This window comes from Apus apus, chromosome 3 (assembly GCF_020740795.1).
Source record: "Apus apus isolate bApuApu2 chromosome 3, bApuApu2.pri.cur, whole genome shotgun sequence".
In the NCBI taxonomy this organism is placed as follows: Eukaryota; Metazoa; Chordata; class Aves; order Apodiformes; family Apodidae; genus Apus; species Apus apus.
This window is the reverse complement of record NC_067284.1, coordinates 117976574-117996440: the sequence shown is the minus strand read 5'-3', so window position 1 is coordinate 117996440 and position 19867 is coordinate 117976574. Positions and strand designations below refer to the sequence as shown.

General features: G+C 42.8%; 1 protein-coding gene and 1 long non-coding RNA gene across 3 annotated transcripts in view; one reads left to right on the top strand and one right to left on the bottom strand.

Moving 5' to 3' along the window:
* MAP3K5 (mitogen-activated protein kinase kinase kinase 5) overlaps window positions 1-19867 on the top strand; it is a 94710-nt gene that overhangs the window by 15526 nt on the left and 59317 nt on the right. For both annotated transcript variants that reach the window (XM_051614349.1, XM_051614348.1), the window contains exons 2-3: window positions 11365-11504; window positions 14227-14250. In XM_051614349.1, coding sequence (XP_051470309.1) covers window positions 11365-11504; window positions 14227-14250 — 164 coding nt within the window. The remainder of the gene's footprint in view (window positions 1-11364; window positions 11505-14226; window positions 14251-19867) is intronic.
* Window positions 1-19867, bottom strand: part of LOC127382568 (uncharacterized) — a 175770-nt gene that overhangs the window by 122139 nt on the left and 33764 nt on the right. The gene's annotated exons all lie outside the window — the stretch shown is intronic.

The following is a 19867-nucleotide window of genomic DNA, read 5'->3' as shown; positions in this document are numbered from 1 at the left end:
GTAGAACTGGATTGAATGGGAGTGAAATCATAGCTATGGCAGGCTACCTGGAGTTAACACTGACACAGCCAAATGTAGACCTGCTTATGAGACCTGTTTAATCTTGTTTTGCAGCAATTAGCAGCCATCATGTCAAACGTTAAGAACTTGACTCCCATGAGTCACATCCGCTTTCTGCTGTGGGATGCAGTGGTGCAGCCACTTGTGAGGCTGGGCAGTCGTGCTGCCTTCCTGGCGGATGGTCTGGTGGTGTGAGCAGTAGTACTTCCAGGTGTACTGTATTGTCTGTAGTGGACTGCAAATTCGTTGTTGCTTCTTGGGGAATCTGAGTGTGTAAATCCAGGAACTCAAATACTAAGTGACTACTTATGTGCACACACAGTTATTTTGGTAGAGCAGCTAGTGTATAGTTGTGCCCCTCTCCATAAGAACACGAGATGTCTCTCCTCCTCTCCCCTGTACTGATTCTCTCATTTTTACCCTGACAGGCTTGAAATCTGAGGTGTGGTGATGTAATCTGTGGGACTCTGCTCTGATGGGCTAACGCAGGGAGTCATATCTCAAACTCCGAAATTAGTTTCAAACCATCTCTGTAAAAGGCAGATGAACTTAAGCTGAGTAAAGCAGCCGGGGTGAATCTGTGTCTGTCTGAACTTAAAGATGTTCTGATTCTGATAAAGCTGCTATGCTGCCAGTTCCAAATATCCCACGATCCTGCACTGTGTGTCTAAGTTAAGAAGCTGGATCAGAATCACTGCTTGCAATAAAAACTAGTGTACTCCAGCTTTGACTATTTAAATTTAGTAGGCCTAATGTTCTCAACATTTCAGGTTTTCCAGTTCTTCCTAGATGAGGGCTGCACTTTATTTTATCCAAAACTTCCGTAACTACTGTCCTCAGGAACTGGTGAGAGATGAGGTTTACCAAGCAGTGCCATTCAAAACTTCCTGGGAGCTAGCAGTAAAACTTGCTCTCTAGTCAAACTCGCACATCTGCAGTGGTGTACAAGGCTGCAGCTTTGCTTATTTCTGCTGGAGGCAAGCTTCTTGTCTGTGTTAGCTTCCAACTTTTAATTTTTAAAAGGATTTGGGGCTTTTGTGTCACAGGGCAAGATGATTTCTCAAGTCCATGCTGTGGAGCCCTCTACAAAGCAGGACACTGATTCCAGCTAGATATTCCATTAATTGTTGTGATAGAAGTCATAGTGCCATGAGTCAGGTTCTGATGGAAGGTTGTTTTTTAATTTCTGAATACTCCAAACCATAGGCTTACCTTTAAATTACTGCATCCTGGGCTGCATCAAAAGCAGCATGGCCAGATCGTCAAGAGAGGTGATTCTCCCTCTCTACTCTGCTCTGGTGAGACCCACCTGGAGCACTGTGTCCAGTTCTGGAGTCCCCAGCATAAGAAGGACACAGAGCTCCTTGAGTGTGTCCAGAGGAGGCCACGAAGATGACCAGAGGGCTGGAGCAGCTCCCCTATGAAGGCAGGCTGAGGAAGTTGGGTTGTTCAGCCTGGAGAAGAGGAGGCTCCAGGGAGACCTTAGAGCAACTTTCCAATACCTGAAGGGGCCTACAAGAAAGCTGGGGCAGGGCTTTTTACACAGGTGTGCAGTGAGAGGGGTAATGGTTTGGAGCTTAAAGAGGGGAGATTCAGGTTGGACATTAGGAAAAAGTTCTTTCCTGTGAGGGTGATGATGCTGGCCCAGGTTGCCCAGGGAAGCTGTGGCTGCCCCATCCCTGGCAGTGTTGAAGGGCAGGTTGGATGGGGCTTGGAGCAGCCTGGGCTGGTGGGAGGTGTCCCTGCCCATGCAGGGGGGTTGGAAATAGGTGGTCTTTAAGGTTCCTTCCAACCGAAACCATTCTATGTTTCTGTGATAAATTTGAGAATGTATTTTCTGTAGGAAGTAGGTACTTCCATGCAGTGTTTCTGGTGGAGGCCAAGGGATCTTTATTATTGTAAGCATCTCTGCTCATCTCATTTCCAAAAGGGAAAAAGGATGATAAGAAGCATTCATGAGATTGTTTCCGTGCAGATTGTGACTGAACAGATAACCGTCTCTTCAGAAGAAAAACAAAGGGAAAGGTGACATAATTTAAAATTGGGAATGGGAAGGAAAGAATTATTAAAGAACAATTACTCATTTTTAATCTTTGGTCTTCTAGCTCTTATCTGCAAGCAACGTTAGAAGCAGCTGAAGGAAGCACTTTTCCATACAAGGACATGGTTAAACAGTCTTCATAAGGACTAACACTCATGAGGGACGGGGTTGCTGAGACCTGTTATGCCTGCTGGGCTCATGAAATGACTCAGGACCTCTTCAGGGTGTTGAATTAACAGAAGCTTTGAGGATGAACCACGTGGCTCTGCAGTTGCTCTGCTTCTTTTCTTTTCCTTAATAATTGCTGTTGGCAGTGGCAACTGGATTAGAGGGACTTTTTGATCTGACTTAATGCTGCTATGCTTAAGACCAAACTGACAGAGTTCATTGACAGATAATGTAAATTTTCTACTTTTCTAGACAAATGACATTGCAAATGTGTTCCAGAAGTAGATGCAAATTATGATGATGACCAAGGTTGACTATTTAATGCCAGCTGGGGGAGGATTGTCAGCTAATACAGCCTGATTCAAAGAATTTGAATTGGCCTTTTCAGAGGATTCATGGCTGATCTGTAAACTTCCTGCTGGTGAAGAGCATGATGGCAGTATTTGCTGATGTGCAGGCCAGTTAAAACTATGAAGAATTGCAGAAGGTCTTATGGTACTGGGCAAATGGGTAGATAAAGGACAGCTGAAGTTCAGTGATAGTGAATGCAAAGTACCATGTCTGAAGAAAAGCAGGTCTAATTATTCACACAATATTAATAGCTAAATTAGTTGCTCTTCAGCTTTCTTGTTAGCTGAAGAGTTTTCCGAAAAAATCTCTGTATTGCTGACTGAAAAAGGTCAGGTTTTATTTGCCCCATTCTTATAATCTCTATAACATTGGCTGTTGGCTTCTGGCAGAGAGGAGATATTCAGCTATGCAGAGCTTTGATCTGATCTTTGTAGCTGCTGCGACGAAACCTGGACCCGGAGTTGTTTTCTGAAGCTTGAGAGCTGGATCTGCCTAGGTGTTCTTGTCACAGTGGGCTACTCCTAGAAGCCAAATAGATAATCCTGTTATAAATGAAAAGTCAGATTTTATTACAATAAAGATTAGAATACTTCTCTTCTTAGGTAGTCACTTCTCTACTTTGGGGTCACTAAGGCAGAAATGAACAGAACAAACATAAATGAAAAAAAACTTTCAGCTTTATTCCTGCCCATCCTGTCTTATAGGTGGAATGTTGTTTCCTTCCTTGGTTTAAATGAACTCTGCCCCTTTGGAGCAGCAGCAAACTCTCTACATTTCCTTTAGACTTCAGGAAATCTTTCCATTACCTCTGAGAACTGCTTGCTTTTTGTAGGACCCTCCTTTCTTCTCTGAGCTCTTCTGTTGGCCTGTTGGTCCACAGGTACTTTCTTCTTGGGTAGTCTCAGTTGCTCCTCCAGAGAATGAGTAACCGCTGCTTCATCTCATGTCTTGAAGGCACATCATTTCAAAACATAAGCCCAAATAATCACACAGATACCATCACATCTTCTGTTTTGTTTGGGGTTTTTTTGTCTGCTTGAGATCCTGTCCAGGCCAAAGGTCTTATGTGAAAAAAAAATTAGTTTTCAGTGATGTAGATCCTCTGGACAAAACTTTTAACTGTAGAAGTACTGAGCTGCTACAGCTTGCCTTGTTTTCCTTGACTTGTTCTGCTGTGTGTTTGTAGATTTTTTTAACAACACATAAATGTTTGATACAGATCCTCACACTGACTACCCCTGCAATGTGCTCAGGCCTCCAGCAGCGCCACAGTAGTTTCCTCTTTGAGCTCTGAGTATTTTTTTCTGATGCAAAGTTTGCAGTTGAGATAATACTTAGTATTTGATGTTCTTGGCACTAGGGAGCCTGTTTTGCTGGGATTGATACAGATGCCGTGAGCATTGAGGTTATTTTTAAATAAATGGCTCTTTGTTTGCTTGTCATCTTTTATTCTTGCCTAATCCCGAGTTCCTCCCACATGCATCAAGCTGTGAGTTGGTTTTTTTCAGTTGTTGGGGGTTGGAATCATGTGATAACATCAGTCCTTTGTCTTGGGCCAAAAGAGAGTGGATTTTTTGAATATCAAGCTTTCTTCTTCCTTTTTTTCTTTTTGTTTTGTCTTCAGCAGAAGGCTTTTCTGTATTGTTCCAGTTGTCTTCAGATCATTGATGCTGTAATTTAGATTTTGCCATGTAGTTTGCTGTGTTAATTCCTACCTCCCCCCGCCTTCTGTCATCTGCATTCTCCCCTCTTACTCCTTTGCTAGCACCCGCATTAACTTTCTCTGTGTCACCAGTTAGCTGCCACCTCCAGGTGTTTTGTTACAGTAAGCACCCCATGCTTCCTGCCCATCATTCTTGCACTGCAGACTCCAAGGGCTCTTTTCCCCTCTCATCCTTGCCATGTAGGGCAGGCAGCACAGCCAGGGTATCACTCACAGGCTCTCAGACTAGAAGGCTGTGGCATCAGTTGTTTTTTCCCTTCTTGTCTGGTTCATTTTGCTTGGTCAAGTCTGGCGCTTGCTTTTATGAGATGGATCTGAGCTGATTAGCTAGGCAAGTTGTCAGGACTTGCTTCACACAGGTTTTTCTAAGCAGCACCTTGATGCACTGTGGGAGAGGGTGCAAGTTTTGCTGTGCTCCTGTGTGACAGCAGCAAACACCACAGGTTGGTCACATGTCTGGGGAGCTGCTCCAGAACATCGTGATTTGGGGGTTATGAACTTTCCTGTGACTTCTGCTTTAAGTTTACAGAGGGGCAGTTTGTATTTGCTTTTGTACCACCCTGTCATCCTTTAGCTTAGGTAGTTCTTCTTACCTTATCTATCAATAAAAAGAGGAAAGATAGCTTTTCCAGTGATTATTTTTGTTACTGAGCAGGTTCTCAAGAGATTTAAATTGAGACACATACAGAGTCTGTCAGCATGGGTATAGATGCTTAATTTGTATCTGTAATAAAGTGGATTAGGATGTCTTTGTGTGTGTTTATGTATTTAGTTTCTGTATTATGCTCCTGTGATGATGTTGTCCCTAAGGTTCCTGAACAAGTGGATGCTGCATCAGTGTCTGTGTGGAGGATAAATATCCTGACCCACTGGAACAATGCATGACTCTCAACCTTAAGCAGAAGTGGGGAGTTATTCCATTGCCTCCCTGAAGCTATTGTGGTGTCTGGTGCCTTTGTTGTGCAGGAGCTAGTGTAGATGGAAGGTGAGATCATCTTAGTGATCTGGGAGGCAACTGCTCCTGCATGCTCACCCCACCCCTCCAAGCTAGCAGGCAGGTTTCCTCAGTTGTATCATTGGGTATGAAACACACCAGGTCTGATAGAAACCTGTGGGGAAGGGTCAGGACCATCCCTAACAGTAACAGCTGTTTGAACAGTTTATCTGAAATAAAGTAATACTTTTTGCTTCTAAGTCTATGTATAGAAGTTCACTTTTAAATCCAAGAGAAGTTCAACTTAGTTTAACTATTTAGGGGGCAGTGGGCTTAATGCCAGCCTGAGGGCAACATGGTACTGTTGTATTTGAGGGGAACTTGTATTCTGGGTAAGTATAAGGTGCCCTAGTTACTTCTATCTCTCTTTTGTGCTACACAGCATCCAGAAAGGAAGATACATGAAACTGCTGGGCTTGCATCGCATCTGTGGGGAATGTGTGCTTAGCAATTTCCCTTGGAGTGGATTGCAGGACTGACTATAGTTTGTACTTGAGGGATGCAGGATCTCTGCTTCTGTTTCGTAAGAATGAAGCTACTTGAGTCAGGATTACTAGAAGGATCCCAAACCATAATGGTTTGTGCCAGATGAGCAGTAGCCCATGTCCATTACATGTCTCTATCTTAGTGCCCTTGCACATACTTCACATATCAATTGCAGCTTCTACAAATATAGAATAATAAAATTATTAAGGCTGGAAAAGACCTTTTAAGGGCAAGTCCAACCATCAGCCCAACACCACCATGCCCACTAAATCATGTATTGAAGTGCCACATCTGTGAGTTTTTTGAACACCTCCAGGGATGGCAACTCCACCACTTCCCTGGGCAGCCTTTTCTGATACCAGAGAATCACAGAATGTGTGGGGTTGGAAGGGACCTTTAAAGGTCATCTAGTCCAACCCCCCTGCAATGCTCAGGGGCCTCTTTAACTAGATCAGGTTGCTTAGATCCCGATCAAGCCTGGCCTTGAGTGTCTCCATGGATGGGGCCTCCACCACCTCTCTGGGCAACCTGTTCCAGTGCTTCACCACCCTCGTTGTAAAGGACAACTTCCTAATGTCTAATCTAAGTGTACCCTGCTCTAGTTTAAGACCATATATCATGCTTTTCCTCTAATATAAGGCACATTGCATGTGTCTCTACAGTCATTACTTGTATTTCCTTCCCTGTATCCAAGCCCCGGGCACCTTTACAAAGTTCTTTTTCTGGCTAACCTCTCCCAACAGACTAGCTCAGCTGGATAGGTTTCCTGGGAAGTCAGCCATACCTGTGTTGAGGTGTTCTCACCCCAGTGGCTCCCATCAAATGGTTCTGCTCTTGGAGATGTGTGAGGTGCTCCTGACAGGAAGTGTCTGGTGCCAGTGATGGTGACAGGTCAGTGGCACTGTGGTTTGATGTGGTGCTGGGATTTCCAAAGCGGGTTTCCTACCTCCTGCAGGCAACCTCTGGGTAAAGAGGAGGATACCCATGCCGAGCATAGAGAACCATGAAGAAATTGCTTGTTTCTGAAAGCTTATCCAATGGTAAATGTCATCAGGGCTTGTTGAAACCATTGTTAGGATGCTGAATGGAGAGCTGCTGCTGCAGTATGAAAAATGCTTAGTCTTCAGACTTGCACTGATATACACTTTATAGCAAGCCCTTTTCTTCCTACATCTTTGTCAGAAGAGCATATAATTCTGTCTTACAACCCCCAAGTGGAAAAGAAGCCTCCATACTGGTCTAAGAAGTTGCTGTTACCAGCTTTCCTGTTGCCATGATTAATGGTGGGACAACGAATATGAGGCAGCGTCCATGTGTTAAATTCCAGTGAATCAGGGGATAATAGCAAACAAACTTTCATTAGTCATACAGCTGCTCTGTTTGTATTCATTGTTTCTCGTGGCAGCACTGTAGTCAGCAGGTAGTATCAAAAAGGAGGGTTTACATGTGTGATACTTGAAGCATTTGTTTAAACATTCTTCTTTGCCCTGTTGTATTTAAACAATGAGTAGGAGAGGAACTTTGACCACTGTGGTGTTTCCTTTATTGCTTTTTTGGCATCTGAAGGCATTGTTAATAGCCAAGAGCAAATGGCTCTGTGTCCGCTAATGGGCACTTACAAATGGCATGGTCAAAAGGGGTATTAGCTGAGGTTTTCACAATTTCTTAAGAAAGGTTAATTAGTAGAGGACCCCGAAGTCCCTTTCTCCTACCTGCTCTCCAGCAGGTCAGCCCCCAACCTGTACTGGTACCTGGGGTTGTTCTTCCCCAGCTGCAAGACTCTGCACTTGCCCTTGTTGGATTTCATCAAGTTTCTCCCCGCCCAACTCTCCAGCCTGTCCAGGTCTCCCTGAATGGCAGCACAGCCTTCTGGTGTGTCAGCCACTCCTCCCAGTTTAGTGTCATCAGCAAACTTGCTGAGGGCACACTCTGTTCCCTCATCCAGGCCACTGATGAAAATATTGAAAAGTACCCGTCCCAGTACTTGCTCCTAAGGGACTCCACTGGATACAGGCCTCCAACTAGATTCTGTCCCATTGACCACAACTCTCTGACTTCTTCCTTTCAACCAGTTCACAGTCCACCTCACTACCCGATCATCAAGACCACACTTCCTCAGTTTAGCTGTGAGGATGCTGTGGGAGATGGTGTCAGATGCTTTACTGAAGTCAAGATAAACCACATCTACTCCACTTCCATCATCTATCCACCTAGTAATTTCCTCATAGAAGGCTATAAGGTTGGTCAAACATGACTTCCCCTTGGTAAAACCATGTTGACTGCTCCTAATGACCCCCTTATTCTTGATATGTGTAGAGACAGTGCCAAGGACAAGTTGTTCCATCACCTTTCCAGGGATGGAGGTGAGGCTGACCGGTCTATAGTTACCCAGGGCCTCCTTCTTGCCCTTTTTGTAGACTGGAGTGACATTTGCTATCCTCCAGTCCTCAGGCACTTCCCCTATTGCCCACTGTATGGGAAGCATAGCTTTCATCATCAGTTTCATCTGGGGGAGAGGAGATGGAGTCTCATAAATGGGATTCTGGCAGTTTGTCTTGGTGACCAGACAGTTGCTTTGGTCTTGGATCAATCTTGACTCTTCTGGACTAGTGAGAATTTTAACTGAGTCCAACTGAGTTGGATTTGTCTTGAAAACTAGAAGTCTTGCTCAGCTTTGCTAAACTTCAAATCGTACTTTATGTAACTGAATGTAGTATGTAGCTTGGCAGTACATCCCAGGTGCTTCATGGCAATCATTGCCACTATGCTTTTCTTCCATTTGCTGCTTTTTGTTTGACTTCTGAACACCTGCCCAGTGCTCCAAACACTGATCTTTGGGCAGAGTAGTTTCTCCTGTTGTGAAAGAAGATAGTCAGAAATGGGTCTATAGGGTTTTTTATTTGATAGACACTTGGTCCCAAGAGCACACACACTTTTCTGGCTTAGAAACTGTAATACCAGTCCTGAGAGCTAGTCCAGGCTTTAGAAATCTCATCTCTGTCCTGAATTGACAACTTCATCTTAAAATAGATAACTGATGGACTGGAAAACTTCACAGAAGTCGGTCCTATCTTAAGGAAGACACTGCTTTACCAAATGAGATTATCCAGAAGATGTGACTTCCACAGAAGTCATAAAATATAAAGGAGAGAGAACCCCCAATACAAGCACCAGGACAGAGTTTATCCCAGTATCTTAGTGTAATTTTTGTTACAAATGTTTAGTTATCATGTGATCCTTCCCTCCTGTTTCCGTAACTCAAGGTTTTGTTTGGGTTTTTTTCTGTGTTTCTGTGATGGGGATGGGACAGGACCCAAGAATATATCTTGAGTCAGATCTGTTCTAAGAATTATGGTAAATGGGTTTAGCCAGCTGATTTTGGTGGCTATACATGCACACATACATTATTTTTTAAAGTGTTGTTCTTTCCTTCTGGATGGTCCTGGGAACTGTCTATTTTTAGCACAGGATTTCTCAAGTATTTTCTGTGTTCTGAGTTTGATCAGGTTCTATAACTCTTTTTTTTTTTTTTTTTTTTTTAATGTAGTATATTTCTTTTAATCTTAGTTTTGCAACTCCAGTCAAAGCCTGTTATCTTGCAAGATTTGAGAATTAAGTCATGGCAAATTGTGCAGATTTTCCTCCTGCTCAGTGTAACAGAAATGTACCACAGACTTAAGAGTTGCTCAAGACTAAATTTTATATGAATAAGAGCAGTTAAAAATAGAGCTTGTATTATGGCAACTTTCTAAAGAAAATAAACCAGCCCTAATCTCACCCAAACAAAATATGGTATCAATATTGTCATTCTTTTTGGCATTAGTGATGTTTCAGTTCCCTAAAATTTAAAAAAGTCCACCTATGTGTGGTATTAGCAATGCATGGCCTTTTTAACTTCAACAAATTAATTTGATGGAACCCCCACTGCAGGTCCTTATTTGAAACTGGACAGAGGGAGATTCTTAGAATGTAAGTTATGGAACTTAAAAAAAAAAATTAATATTTGATTTTTGAGGGGGGAAATTTTCGCTGTCTTTATACCATGTTAGTCTCATCTCTTTAAATCTTTTTTCTCAAAGACCCTAGGCTTGTGTAGACAAAAGTTGTCTGTCCATCCCTTGTGTGTATCCATCCTTTCTTCAGCTTCTTCATCATTTCCAGGCCTGTAGGCCACTTTCAGTAGAGTTTGACTGAAGAGTAGGGGTCTCAAAAATGTTGCTTTTCAACAAGTTGGAGAGACACCTTTCCTGTCTTCCCAGTTGAGAGTATGGCCACAAATCTGATGTTTTATTGAATATCTTCATTGCAGTTTCAATGATCAAAGGAAACGGGCAAGGTGAAAGTTGTGGTTAGAGGTAGAATATGAATTAGAGTGGAGCAACTTCAGGGTGCGTGAGCTTTTTGCCTGCAGAGCTTGTCTTGCTACCTCTTTTTTTTTCTGCTATAAAAGCATCCACGGGAAGGGGAAAGCAGGGAGAGGCACTGGAAACCAGGCTGCTTTGTTGTTGTTGTTGTTCTACTCTTCACAGAACTACATTTCTCTGAATTTCTTTTTCCTGAAAAAAAATAATCAGAAAACTGAATTGGGTGAACAGACGAGAAGGGTGTTTGCAAAAGAGCTGGAGATGAGTAATTCTTATTTTGCTGCCTTAATCCCACAAGCCTTTGGCAGTGGCAATATGCTGCCTGTTGTAAGAGAAGCGTTTTCCTACTTCTGAATTACTCTGTAATTGCTTCCTGTTTTCCTTTTACATGGGGGTGAATCTAGGCAAGTTCAACACAGGTTTTAAGAGAAATTGTGGACCACATTCCTTGTTCTTTTAGGATTTGTGCATGTGCTGCATTTTGTTTGTACAGGTAAAATTCTGAACAGAATTTTCTGCACAATAAAGTTCTTAACTATATGGGCGATTCTATGACTTGACATATTGACTCCCTCTTTCCTTCTCCTCTGCTTAACCTTGTCCTTTTATCTCTGGTCTTGCTATGTGAATCAAAACAGCTGAATGGTCATTATATTGGAACTTAAATTTTGCCTTTCTTTTCATTCACAGCTGTTTTGTTCCAAAGGTACACTGCAGAATCTATATAGAATGTGCTGCAGTGATAGATACATATTGCATGAATTTTTATTGCAACATGCACAGAGGGTGAAAATACGTATCGAATGTAATTTTTTTTCCGTAAGTTCATCAATTACCCAACAGACTTTATGCTCCAAGGCACCAAATGAACTTTTTGCCTATTCTTGATAAGTGACTTTTAAGTTTTTTTCTTTTACCCCTTTTTAACCTGAGGAATGTAAGGTCTTGTTTAAAGAAAAAAAAAATGGTGGGGTGGGGGGGAGGAAGGAAGAAAGAAAGAAAAAAAATAATTAAACCACATCCTACTGATTATATTCAGAATTCAGCTGTAATACCTGAAGTAGGAAAATGCTCCTAGGGTCTCATTTCCCACTTAAAATCGGGTCATCTTGTCAAAGCAAATTGTGTGAAGAGATGTGTGTGGTATTGACAGTGTGTTTCTGATTTCCTCCTGCAGACATTGCAGTGGTAGAGATGAGTGATGCCTTCCGTCAGCCCTCCCTGTTCTACCACCTGGGCGTCAGGGAGAGCTTCAGCATGGCCAACAACATCATCCTCTACTGCGACACCAACGCCGAGGCTCTGCAGTCGCTGAAGGTACCTCTGGAAGAGCTGGGGTGTGCTGGGGGAGGTCACAGTTGGCCCAGCTCTGGAAATGGGTTGATCTGTTTCCGTAGGAAATGCAGATGCCACTTGGGGTTCAGAAAACAACAGCAAAAATACCCTGAGGCCTGGAAAGCATGGCCACAGTGAAGTGCTGAAAGGCCCAGTTTAGTTTTCCCAAGAGGAAGACTGAGATGACTTTATCACAGTTGGTTAAATACCTGGGTGTTCAATGGCTCTTCACAGAAACAAAAGCTTGACAGAGTTCAGATGAGAAATGAAATACATAGTTTTGCTATTCAAGGGAAATGCTGGTACTTAGGGTCAACTGTTACAGCAACTGGGTGAGAGCGGCTGCGTGGAAGGGACTGCAAAATATTCTAAAATGTTGGCTTCTGTGTAAAGTAGCAGTTTTCTGACCAAACCTGGTGGGCCCCCAGATAGCTCTGGTATGTCTCACTGTGACAGCTGCCTGCATCAGGGACCTGCAGGGTTGCTCTGCTGGAGAAGACCCTCAGTGTAGCAGAGCTGGTCAAACAGAGCTTGTGCCTGGTTCTCGGGGCCAGGGCTCACAGTGTGGTGAGTTGGTTTGTGGCAAGAGAGTGGTTCCAGATAATCTGTGGGGCTGTGAATTGTCAGGTAAGGAGTTCAGGAGTTTATACTTGCTTCCTCCTGGTAACTCTACCAAAGGTTTAGTAACTCCTATGGGAATGGGGGAGGGTAGACAACTTAGAGGGCAGTCTCTTCCATCCCTTCCCACCGCTGGGGTTCATCGGCTGTGATCCAAGAGGTGGTTCATGCTGTTGCACTTCCACTCTAGGCATTGCTGAAAAGCAGCATTTTAGTAAGTAGCTCGGTGAATCAGACTGCTATCTGGGCACTGCTGCGTCTCAGGAAGGGTTTGCTTCCTCTGCTTGTGGCTCGTGCAGGATGTTTGTTTTTGATTCCTTCCCATTATTTGCTGCTTGGCCCTGTTCTGGGCGGGGACATACCTGGAGTAACTCAGTTTCTTTCTCCTGCTCTTGACTCCAGATTTTCTTGGCCAGCCAGATTGGTTGCAATCCAATTACTTCCTTTCTTTTTTGCAACACAGAGGGTATACAGATAAAAGCCCTGAACATAAAACTGCTAATGACAAAAGAACTATCTTTGGATTGAATTCAGTTATGCAAGTACAATGACCTACAGTGTAAGCTGAGCAGAATTTCGTTTTACTGGGTTAGGAGCCAAATTCCCAACCCCCACTGAAAATCACTTGGAGTGAGGCACCAGGCTTCCCTGGGCACTTGGGAGAACTTTTTTCTAGTTGAGGAGCTGATGTTGCAGATGGGTCCCATGCAGGGTCCTCACTGACCTTGGTGACAGGCCAGTTCTGCACAGGGGGCATGGGTGTCCCAGTTGCCACCAGTACAGTGCCCTCTGAAAGGCTCTCTTCAGTTTCCTTTAGCTTTGAGCTGGGCCCATGTTTCTGCTTGTGATTGATTGCAGGAAAGTTGTTAGAGCAAGACCCTTTTCTTGGTGTCTAACAATTACCTGCAAAAAAGTAGTTGGGGGCATGCCTGGGCATCTTCTGAGGCAGTGTTTGTTCCTGCATTTGTTACAGCCAGCAGGTAGAATGGAAGCAACACAGGAGTGTCTGTGCAGTTTTAATCTTGTGTAGAAGGTGGCAAATTCAGAAACCAAAAATGCTCATGGAAATGTAGGAAACACAGAGCCGCAGGACATGATGTAACTGGGGTGCAGAGCAATGTAGGTGACCTTTGGCTGGTGGAATGACCTCTGACATTCAGGTCAGGCTGGACAAGACCTGATCTAGCAAAAGATGCCCATGCCCATGCTGGGGGTGTTTGACTAGATATTTATGTCCTACATTTTGGAAGGCAGCAACAGCCATACATGAAATGTGCCTCCTCAATAGGGGGAAGAGCAGTTTTTTGGAAGCCTTATGCAAGATGGAAAGTACAAGGTGCCTTGGTTTGACACTGTTTTTAGTGTTGTGGTGTAGGCAAAGCTGCTCAGCCATCCCAGTGGCAGAGTGCAGTGTAGCTGTCTGATAAATCTGGCAGGGTTAGCAGTTGTTGGGATCAGAACTCGCTGACAAAATCTTCCTGGAGAACAAGGTCACTGTCCAGAAGAGGTTCATACTTGGGCTGTACGACTCAGATGAGTCTGCAAGAATCAGCTCTTTCCATCCGTGGGTGCTCTGGCTTCTTATTCCCTACAACTTTACATGCAAAATGTGCAGATGCGTTCTTTGCATCAGACTTATTAGAGGAATGTGAATTTCAACGAGTTACGAAGTACTTTAAGACCTTGTAGAAATGCTACTCTGGGCTCTTCTTCACAGTTTCTTCTGCTGGCAGATGTGTATTAATAGTCAAGTTTTGGACATAGTTTCTCTAGGAGAATGCACATAGGGAGGGACCTGTACATGTGTGCATACATATACATATATGAACACACAGAGAGGTGCACAGCGTACATACGCTCCTGGGTGTATAGAAGATGTATGTATCTACTTGGTTCCATCATCGTTTTGTCTTTACTGAGACAATACTTGATTTCTATGCCTGTCAAATCAATATAAAACATCTGCCAACCAGTCCTTTCCTGATATGTCTGTAAATGTTAATATAAGCAAGTCATACTGATCAGTTACCTTTCTTAGTAGTTGTTTGTGCTATTAACTGGGTTTTTTTCTTCTGTTTTATTCCAGGAAATCATTTTCCAGAAGAATAATGTAAGTATGATTTCTGAGTACCAGCTGAATTCTAGGCATTCCAAACTTCTGATCCACTTCATGTTGTTTCTCTTACGTTTTCCACTTGAATCATTTAACACTCTCCTACCATGTTTTACAGAGTTAGATGCAGAATTCTGGGAATCCTAGCAGCAAATCTGTGTATCCCAATTTGTTGCTAGGTACCAGCCTTATATCTCGCCTTGCCTCCATCTATCAGTGGTAATTTCCTTGCTGTCTTTACTTGTCTGTCATATTTTTTTCACAAACCATTTACATCTGTCATTTTCGTGGTGTTTTTTTTTTTTTTCTGTTCTGTTTTTCTGTACAGTGTCTTTAGTGTTTTTAAAAAATTCTCAACTGAAAAGGAGGATTATTTGGAAACTGATGCTCATTTTAGAAACATGTGGCTACATCTATGAAAATACATGTGTTTATAAAGAGAGAATGTGTGTGCATTTATTTCTGGAGGTTGAGCCCTGAAGCCTGTTAGTCCTGGGGCAGTGCAGATCTGTCAGTGACTGCCAGCCATTAAACTGCAGATTTCTGCACCTTGGTGTCCCTCTGGTTTCTGAGGTTGGCTTTGCAAATCCCCCTTCCCTTTTTCACTCCTGAGTGCAAGGGAGGCAGATCTGTGACTGTGAAAACATTGCTTTCTCAATGTGGTTTGTTCTGGAGCAACACCAGTCATGTCAGAGTATATATCTGACATGTTGAGTTGTTTTTGGCTTCACTTTGGGACTTGCTGGTAGCCATATGTGCTAAGATATAATTTTATAGCCATTCTTCAGTGGTGTGTAGATCTCCTGAGGTGCTGTGTGTGTGCTGTGCAATTCTATATATTTGAATAAAGTTTTCTAAGAGGCATGTGAAGCATTTAATTTTAGAAATTGGTCAGGTTGCGTTTCCCACAGTGTTAGAACTGCCATAAAGACTGCAGTATTCCTGGTTTTACTTTATTTAGCAGTGCAATTTAGGGATCAATTACTGGCTTCTGCCTGTGGAAAGGATGCAGTTATCTACTGTAGCTGGTAGACTTTCTAAAGATGGCTTCAAAACTAGTGTGCAAGCTTTGGCCCTAACTCTGCATTTTAAGTTAGATTTTTTTTATTTACTGGGGGGGGGAGGAGGCAAGCAAAAAGGGTTCCATATATTTGTGTAGCTCTTAACTGCTTTTCAGAGGCTCACAGGGTGCTGCGAATGACGTGCCAGGCTAAAAATCTCTTGCTTTTCTCTAGTGAAGGGTGGGGTAAAGGATCAGTTAAGCCTTTGCACAAAACGAAGGGGAACAGTAAGGCCTTTCTTGTAAATGAATGTATTGCCTTCTGTACTTCTGCTTTGGTGGCCCAGGATCGGGGGAAAATGATGTGTGACTAATGTAACTTCCCTGGGAGGACAGAGGGCAGAGCTCTGCTAGCAGGAAACCAGCAGGAGGAGATGGCTGGTACAGTGGAATAAAGGGAAGATGTTGTTGTCTTGTCTTGGTTTTAAATAACAGTCCCTGAAGCTCAAGGAGGGGTTTGATAACTCAGCCGTCACCTGTTTGAGAAAGGTTTGTTCTGTTCCCCATTTAAGTCTGGATAGGTGGCTATGAGACTGTCATTTGTCGCTGTTAGAAACGTTTCAGTGTATGCCACAAAAATATGTTCCTTGAGAGTCTCAGATGTTTTCAAGCACACCCACATGACATCTTTTCTGGGAGGAAGTATTTTCCCAGGGATTAGAACAGGGATGTTGGTGAAACTGGCTTAGCAACTGTGCAACTGATTTTAGTTTAGTTTTTTTTTTTCTCCATTTCCTTGTTTTTTGGCATGATTTCAGTCAAATTACCTGGAAGAAGAATTTTTTTACAATGTTGGTGCATGCCTAACTGTTCAGAATAATTCCTGCTTCATGAAAATAATGTTTCTTCATAAATTGTAAGACCTTTAGATAAGTGGGTATAACAAAGGTGCTGTTCTTGAGAGGCTGTGACAGTGATTCCTACAGAAACAATCATATGGATGATGGTGCGAAGTTGCAAATATGAAAAAATGAAATTCACATATGCATAAACCAGTTTAGTCCTGCTCTTCTAGAGCATTTTTCAGTATCAAGCAAAAATCAGCCCTAATAGGACAATGGTATCCGTGGCACCAGGTGATTCAAGAGGCTGCAAAACAAGGCGTGTGTGTCTATATATCTATATATATCTATATAGATGTCTGTCTCACTGAAATACCTTGTTTGCTTTTCCTGAGCCTTGTATCCCTAAAACTAGTGGGGAGAAAAAAAAAATCCATTGCCAACTGTTCTTTATTCTGACTTAATTTTTGTGCTTCCTAATAATAGTCAATCCAACATTGCATAGCCAGGATAAGCTGCCTGGAGCCTGGCAGGGCAGAGCAGGGCAAGATAAGAGAGGCTCATTTCCTGTCATATGTGGTTTTACAGCTATTCAGCTGGACCTTTTCCAGACATTGCAGGAATACCGAAACCATAGATTTTTACATGAAGTGGTACTTTGGCAAGGAGGCAGTTACTCTGATATTTGAAAGCTTAAGTTTGGTTTTTGCTGTTATCTGATTTTTGAGGTCAACCAAGCAGCAGAGGCATGCTGAAAATTACTAGTAAAGAGTTTCAGTCATGAGGAGATGTTGGTATAAAGGTTGCAGTACATGGCTGCACTTTGTTTGTTTTAGCTCACTAATCTTTATTTCACCCTAGTTCTCCCCAGTTTGAATCATATCAATTAGCTAAAAGCTGCAGGTCAGGTTACACATGGCCATTTATTCAATTATTCTATTTTGTTTTTTAAGTTTCACTTCTTGCTGAGTCTGAGGAGGTTTACTGTCTGTGCCCTAGACTTGCTCTGAGTCAGAACTTTCTTCCTATGTGAATATGATGAAAGGACCATATAGAGTATATGCTGATTTTTAACATTCATTTAAGGTATGGCATGGCTGCAACAGGATGTTATTGCTGAACATAAATAAAGAATATATTCCTAAAGAAAATGGGAAGCATTTAAGAGTACACCCAGTCTCTGTGCTTTAGTTGCTTTGAGATGTGAGGCTTATGTTCCTTTTCAAATCAATAGCAAAGCTCTCATTCATGTAAGTGGGATTTGAAGTAAACCCGAACAGAGTCTGTGCTCATTAAAACATCAGCACATGTTGATTTACTTTGTGTTTGGGTGATGGAGGGAATAGGTTCAATAACTCAGTTTAGGCTTTTGCCATCTGGTAGCACCATTACAGAGAATTACCTTTATGAAAAACCTGATAAGAATAATTGAAATAAGAGCAGATATTTTTCAAAAGAACTAGTAGGAGAAATGCAAAGAAGCTGATCTTAATTAGAGGAAAGTCAGCAGGAAGAACTGTTCCCACTGTGAAAAATACTGGCTATTTTTATTACCTCAGCTGATTTTTTTATATTAAAGCAAAACAAAACAAAGTTATATTGGATGCAGATCTGAAGCTCAGGCAAGCAGGTGGGATTCTGCTAGATTCTCCCATCCATGAGTCAAGCATCATTATTTTGGGGATTTTTGTTTTCTTTGACAGTTTTTTTTTTTCTTTAAAGGCAGCTTTCTTCTGTTTGTGGATATTTGAATGTGAATTGGTTCCAAGAGAGCAGTATTAGTAAAGAGCCTCAGGGAAAGGAGGGGACTGCACACCTTTGACTCCCTGGGATTTCTGCTTGGACTGACTGCTTTGATGGAGTGGGTTATGACACAGTCCTTCAGAAGGTGGCCTGGTGTTGCCAGGTTCTGAGTGTGCTGGCCCAAAGCCTTCTAAGATATATGTGTTTGTATTTTCTAGATATAATAGGTTCAGCTGATCTGGGAGCTCGGGCCAAGCTGTCCTTATCTAATGTCCTGGGTTCTTGTGCATCAGCCTGAACCATAGTTACTATCTGTGTGCACACTCACAGGCTGTCCCAGCCCCTGGTGTTTTCAGCAATGTCTTTTAGCTTACAACTCAGGTGACCTGCAATCACTTTGTCATTAGTGTAATTTGAGCTTTTGAACCTTATAAAGAAAGAGGGTTGGAAAATGTAACTTCTAGCACCTGTTGTTGATTGGGGGGGGTATCTGTTCCCGCCTACTTTTGAAGCCTCTTTATGGTATTCAAGTTATTTAAAGGATGTTGACATAACTGAGAATATTGCAATTGGATTTAAGGTGTTATTCCTTCAAAAATTGCCTGTTTTTCTTGATTCTGTTACTTTCATTGTACGTGGTATGAGGAATGAATCAAAGACGACAATTTTGTCTTGGGTGCTCAGCAAACTTCAAATCTAGAGTGAAGTTGATTTGGGTTAGGAAATAATAGCAGAGTTTCTGTGATCAGAATTGGGCAGATTTTAGTAGGGTAAGCGGAATATATTTAAACTTGCAAGTGGAATAATGTGCACTAAGTCAAAACGCAGAGCAGTGTGTGAGCAGTAAGGAAGTGTGTGTCAGGAAGACTGCCTGATTCTCACTGACTGTTACAGCTTGAGTGGACCTGGCAGATGGCTGACACGTCAAAGAGGAACTAGAGAGAGGGTCCTTAGGACCCCAAAGGACCTGGGAGGGTCAGAACAGAGAGGGGTCAGGATTCCCTCCCTTCCTCTACACAAGCCAGGAGAACAGAAAGCTCAGCCCCTTGGTCCTGTGCCTTCTTCCCTGCTGCTGGTGCTGCTCAGAGGTTCCTCTGCTCAGCAGGTGCTCTCCAGAGTGCAGCTCTGCTGGGTGCTGTGAGGAGCCACGGGCCCCTCTCCCGGGGCAGCCTGGCCAGAAGGGACCCTCGCCCGCCCCTTCCTGCCATCAGCGAGATGGGTTTGTGTAGCTCTGTAGAGAACTTTGTATGTCTCTTCTTTCCCTCACAAGTTACTCCCTTTTCCCTGTTACAGTAAACTTGTTCCAGGTTCAGTTGCCAGCCCTGAAGTCTCCCTTATTATTCCCCTTTTCTCTTCCCTTGGGAGGGTGGGGGGGAGGTAATAGGGAGCAATTCTGCCCCTGGTTTGCAGTTCACCCTAACCACTAAACTGAGACACTGACCTAACTTAGTGCAGCTTCTAGTTTGACACAGAAAGGTGAGAAAGGAAGTAAAAGTGGCTGAGATGGAGGTAGCATGGCCTGGGGATGAGGAAGGAAGCAAGTTGTGCATTCTGCTTCAGGGAGGAAGGTTTAGAGCTGTTGGGTGTTGGAGCAGATCCTCAGCTGCTGCTCCACAGCCTGGTCCTCTCAGCCCAGATGCAGTCGGGGTTGGGCTTTTTGTAGTTAAGAGTTTGTGATGGTGAAAAAATACGTTTCTCTGTAGTGGGAAACCATATACTTTATTTTACCAGAGCAGTCTTGCCTTCACTGTTATCTTTCTTCCACCACCTTTAGTAAATAATATATAACTTTTGAGGCTTTTTTTTTCTTTTGTCACTAGAGCTACTGCATGTCTGCCTTTGTCAGGTTCAGCTGTTAAATATCTAATGTACTCTTTAGCTAGGAAAGTGAAATTTAGATCAGTATTTCTTTACTGCATGTGGGGTTTTTATTTTTTTTCTTTTTTTTTTTTTGTTTAAGCCTATTTCCTAAGGAAATGAAACTTAAGAGCTTGAACTGTTTTTCGCCCTCCACCCTCTTTTTGTATCT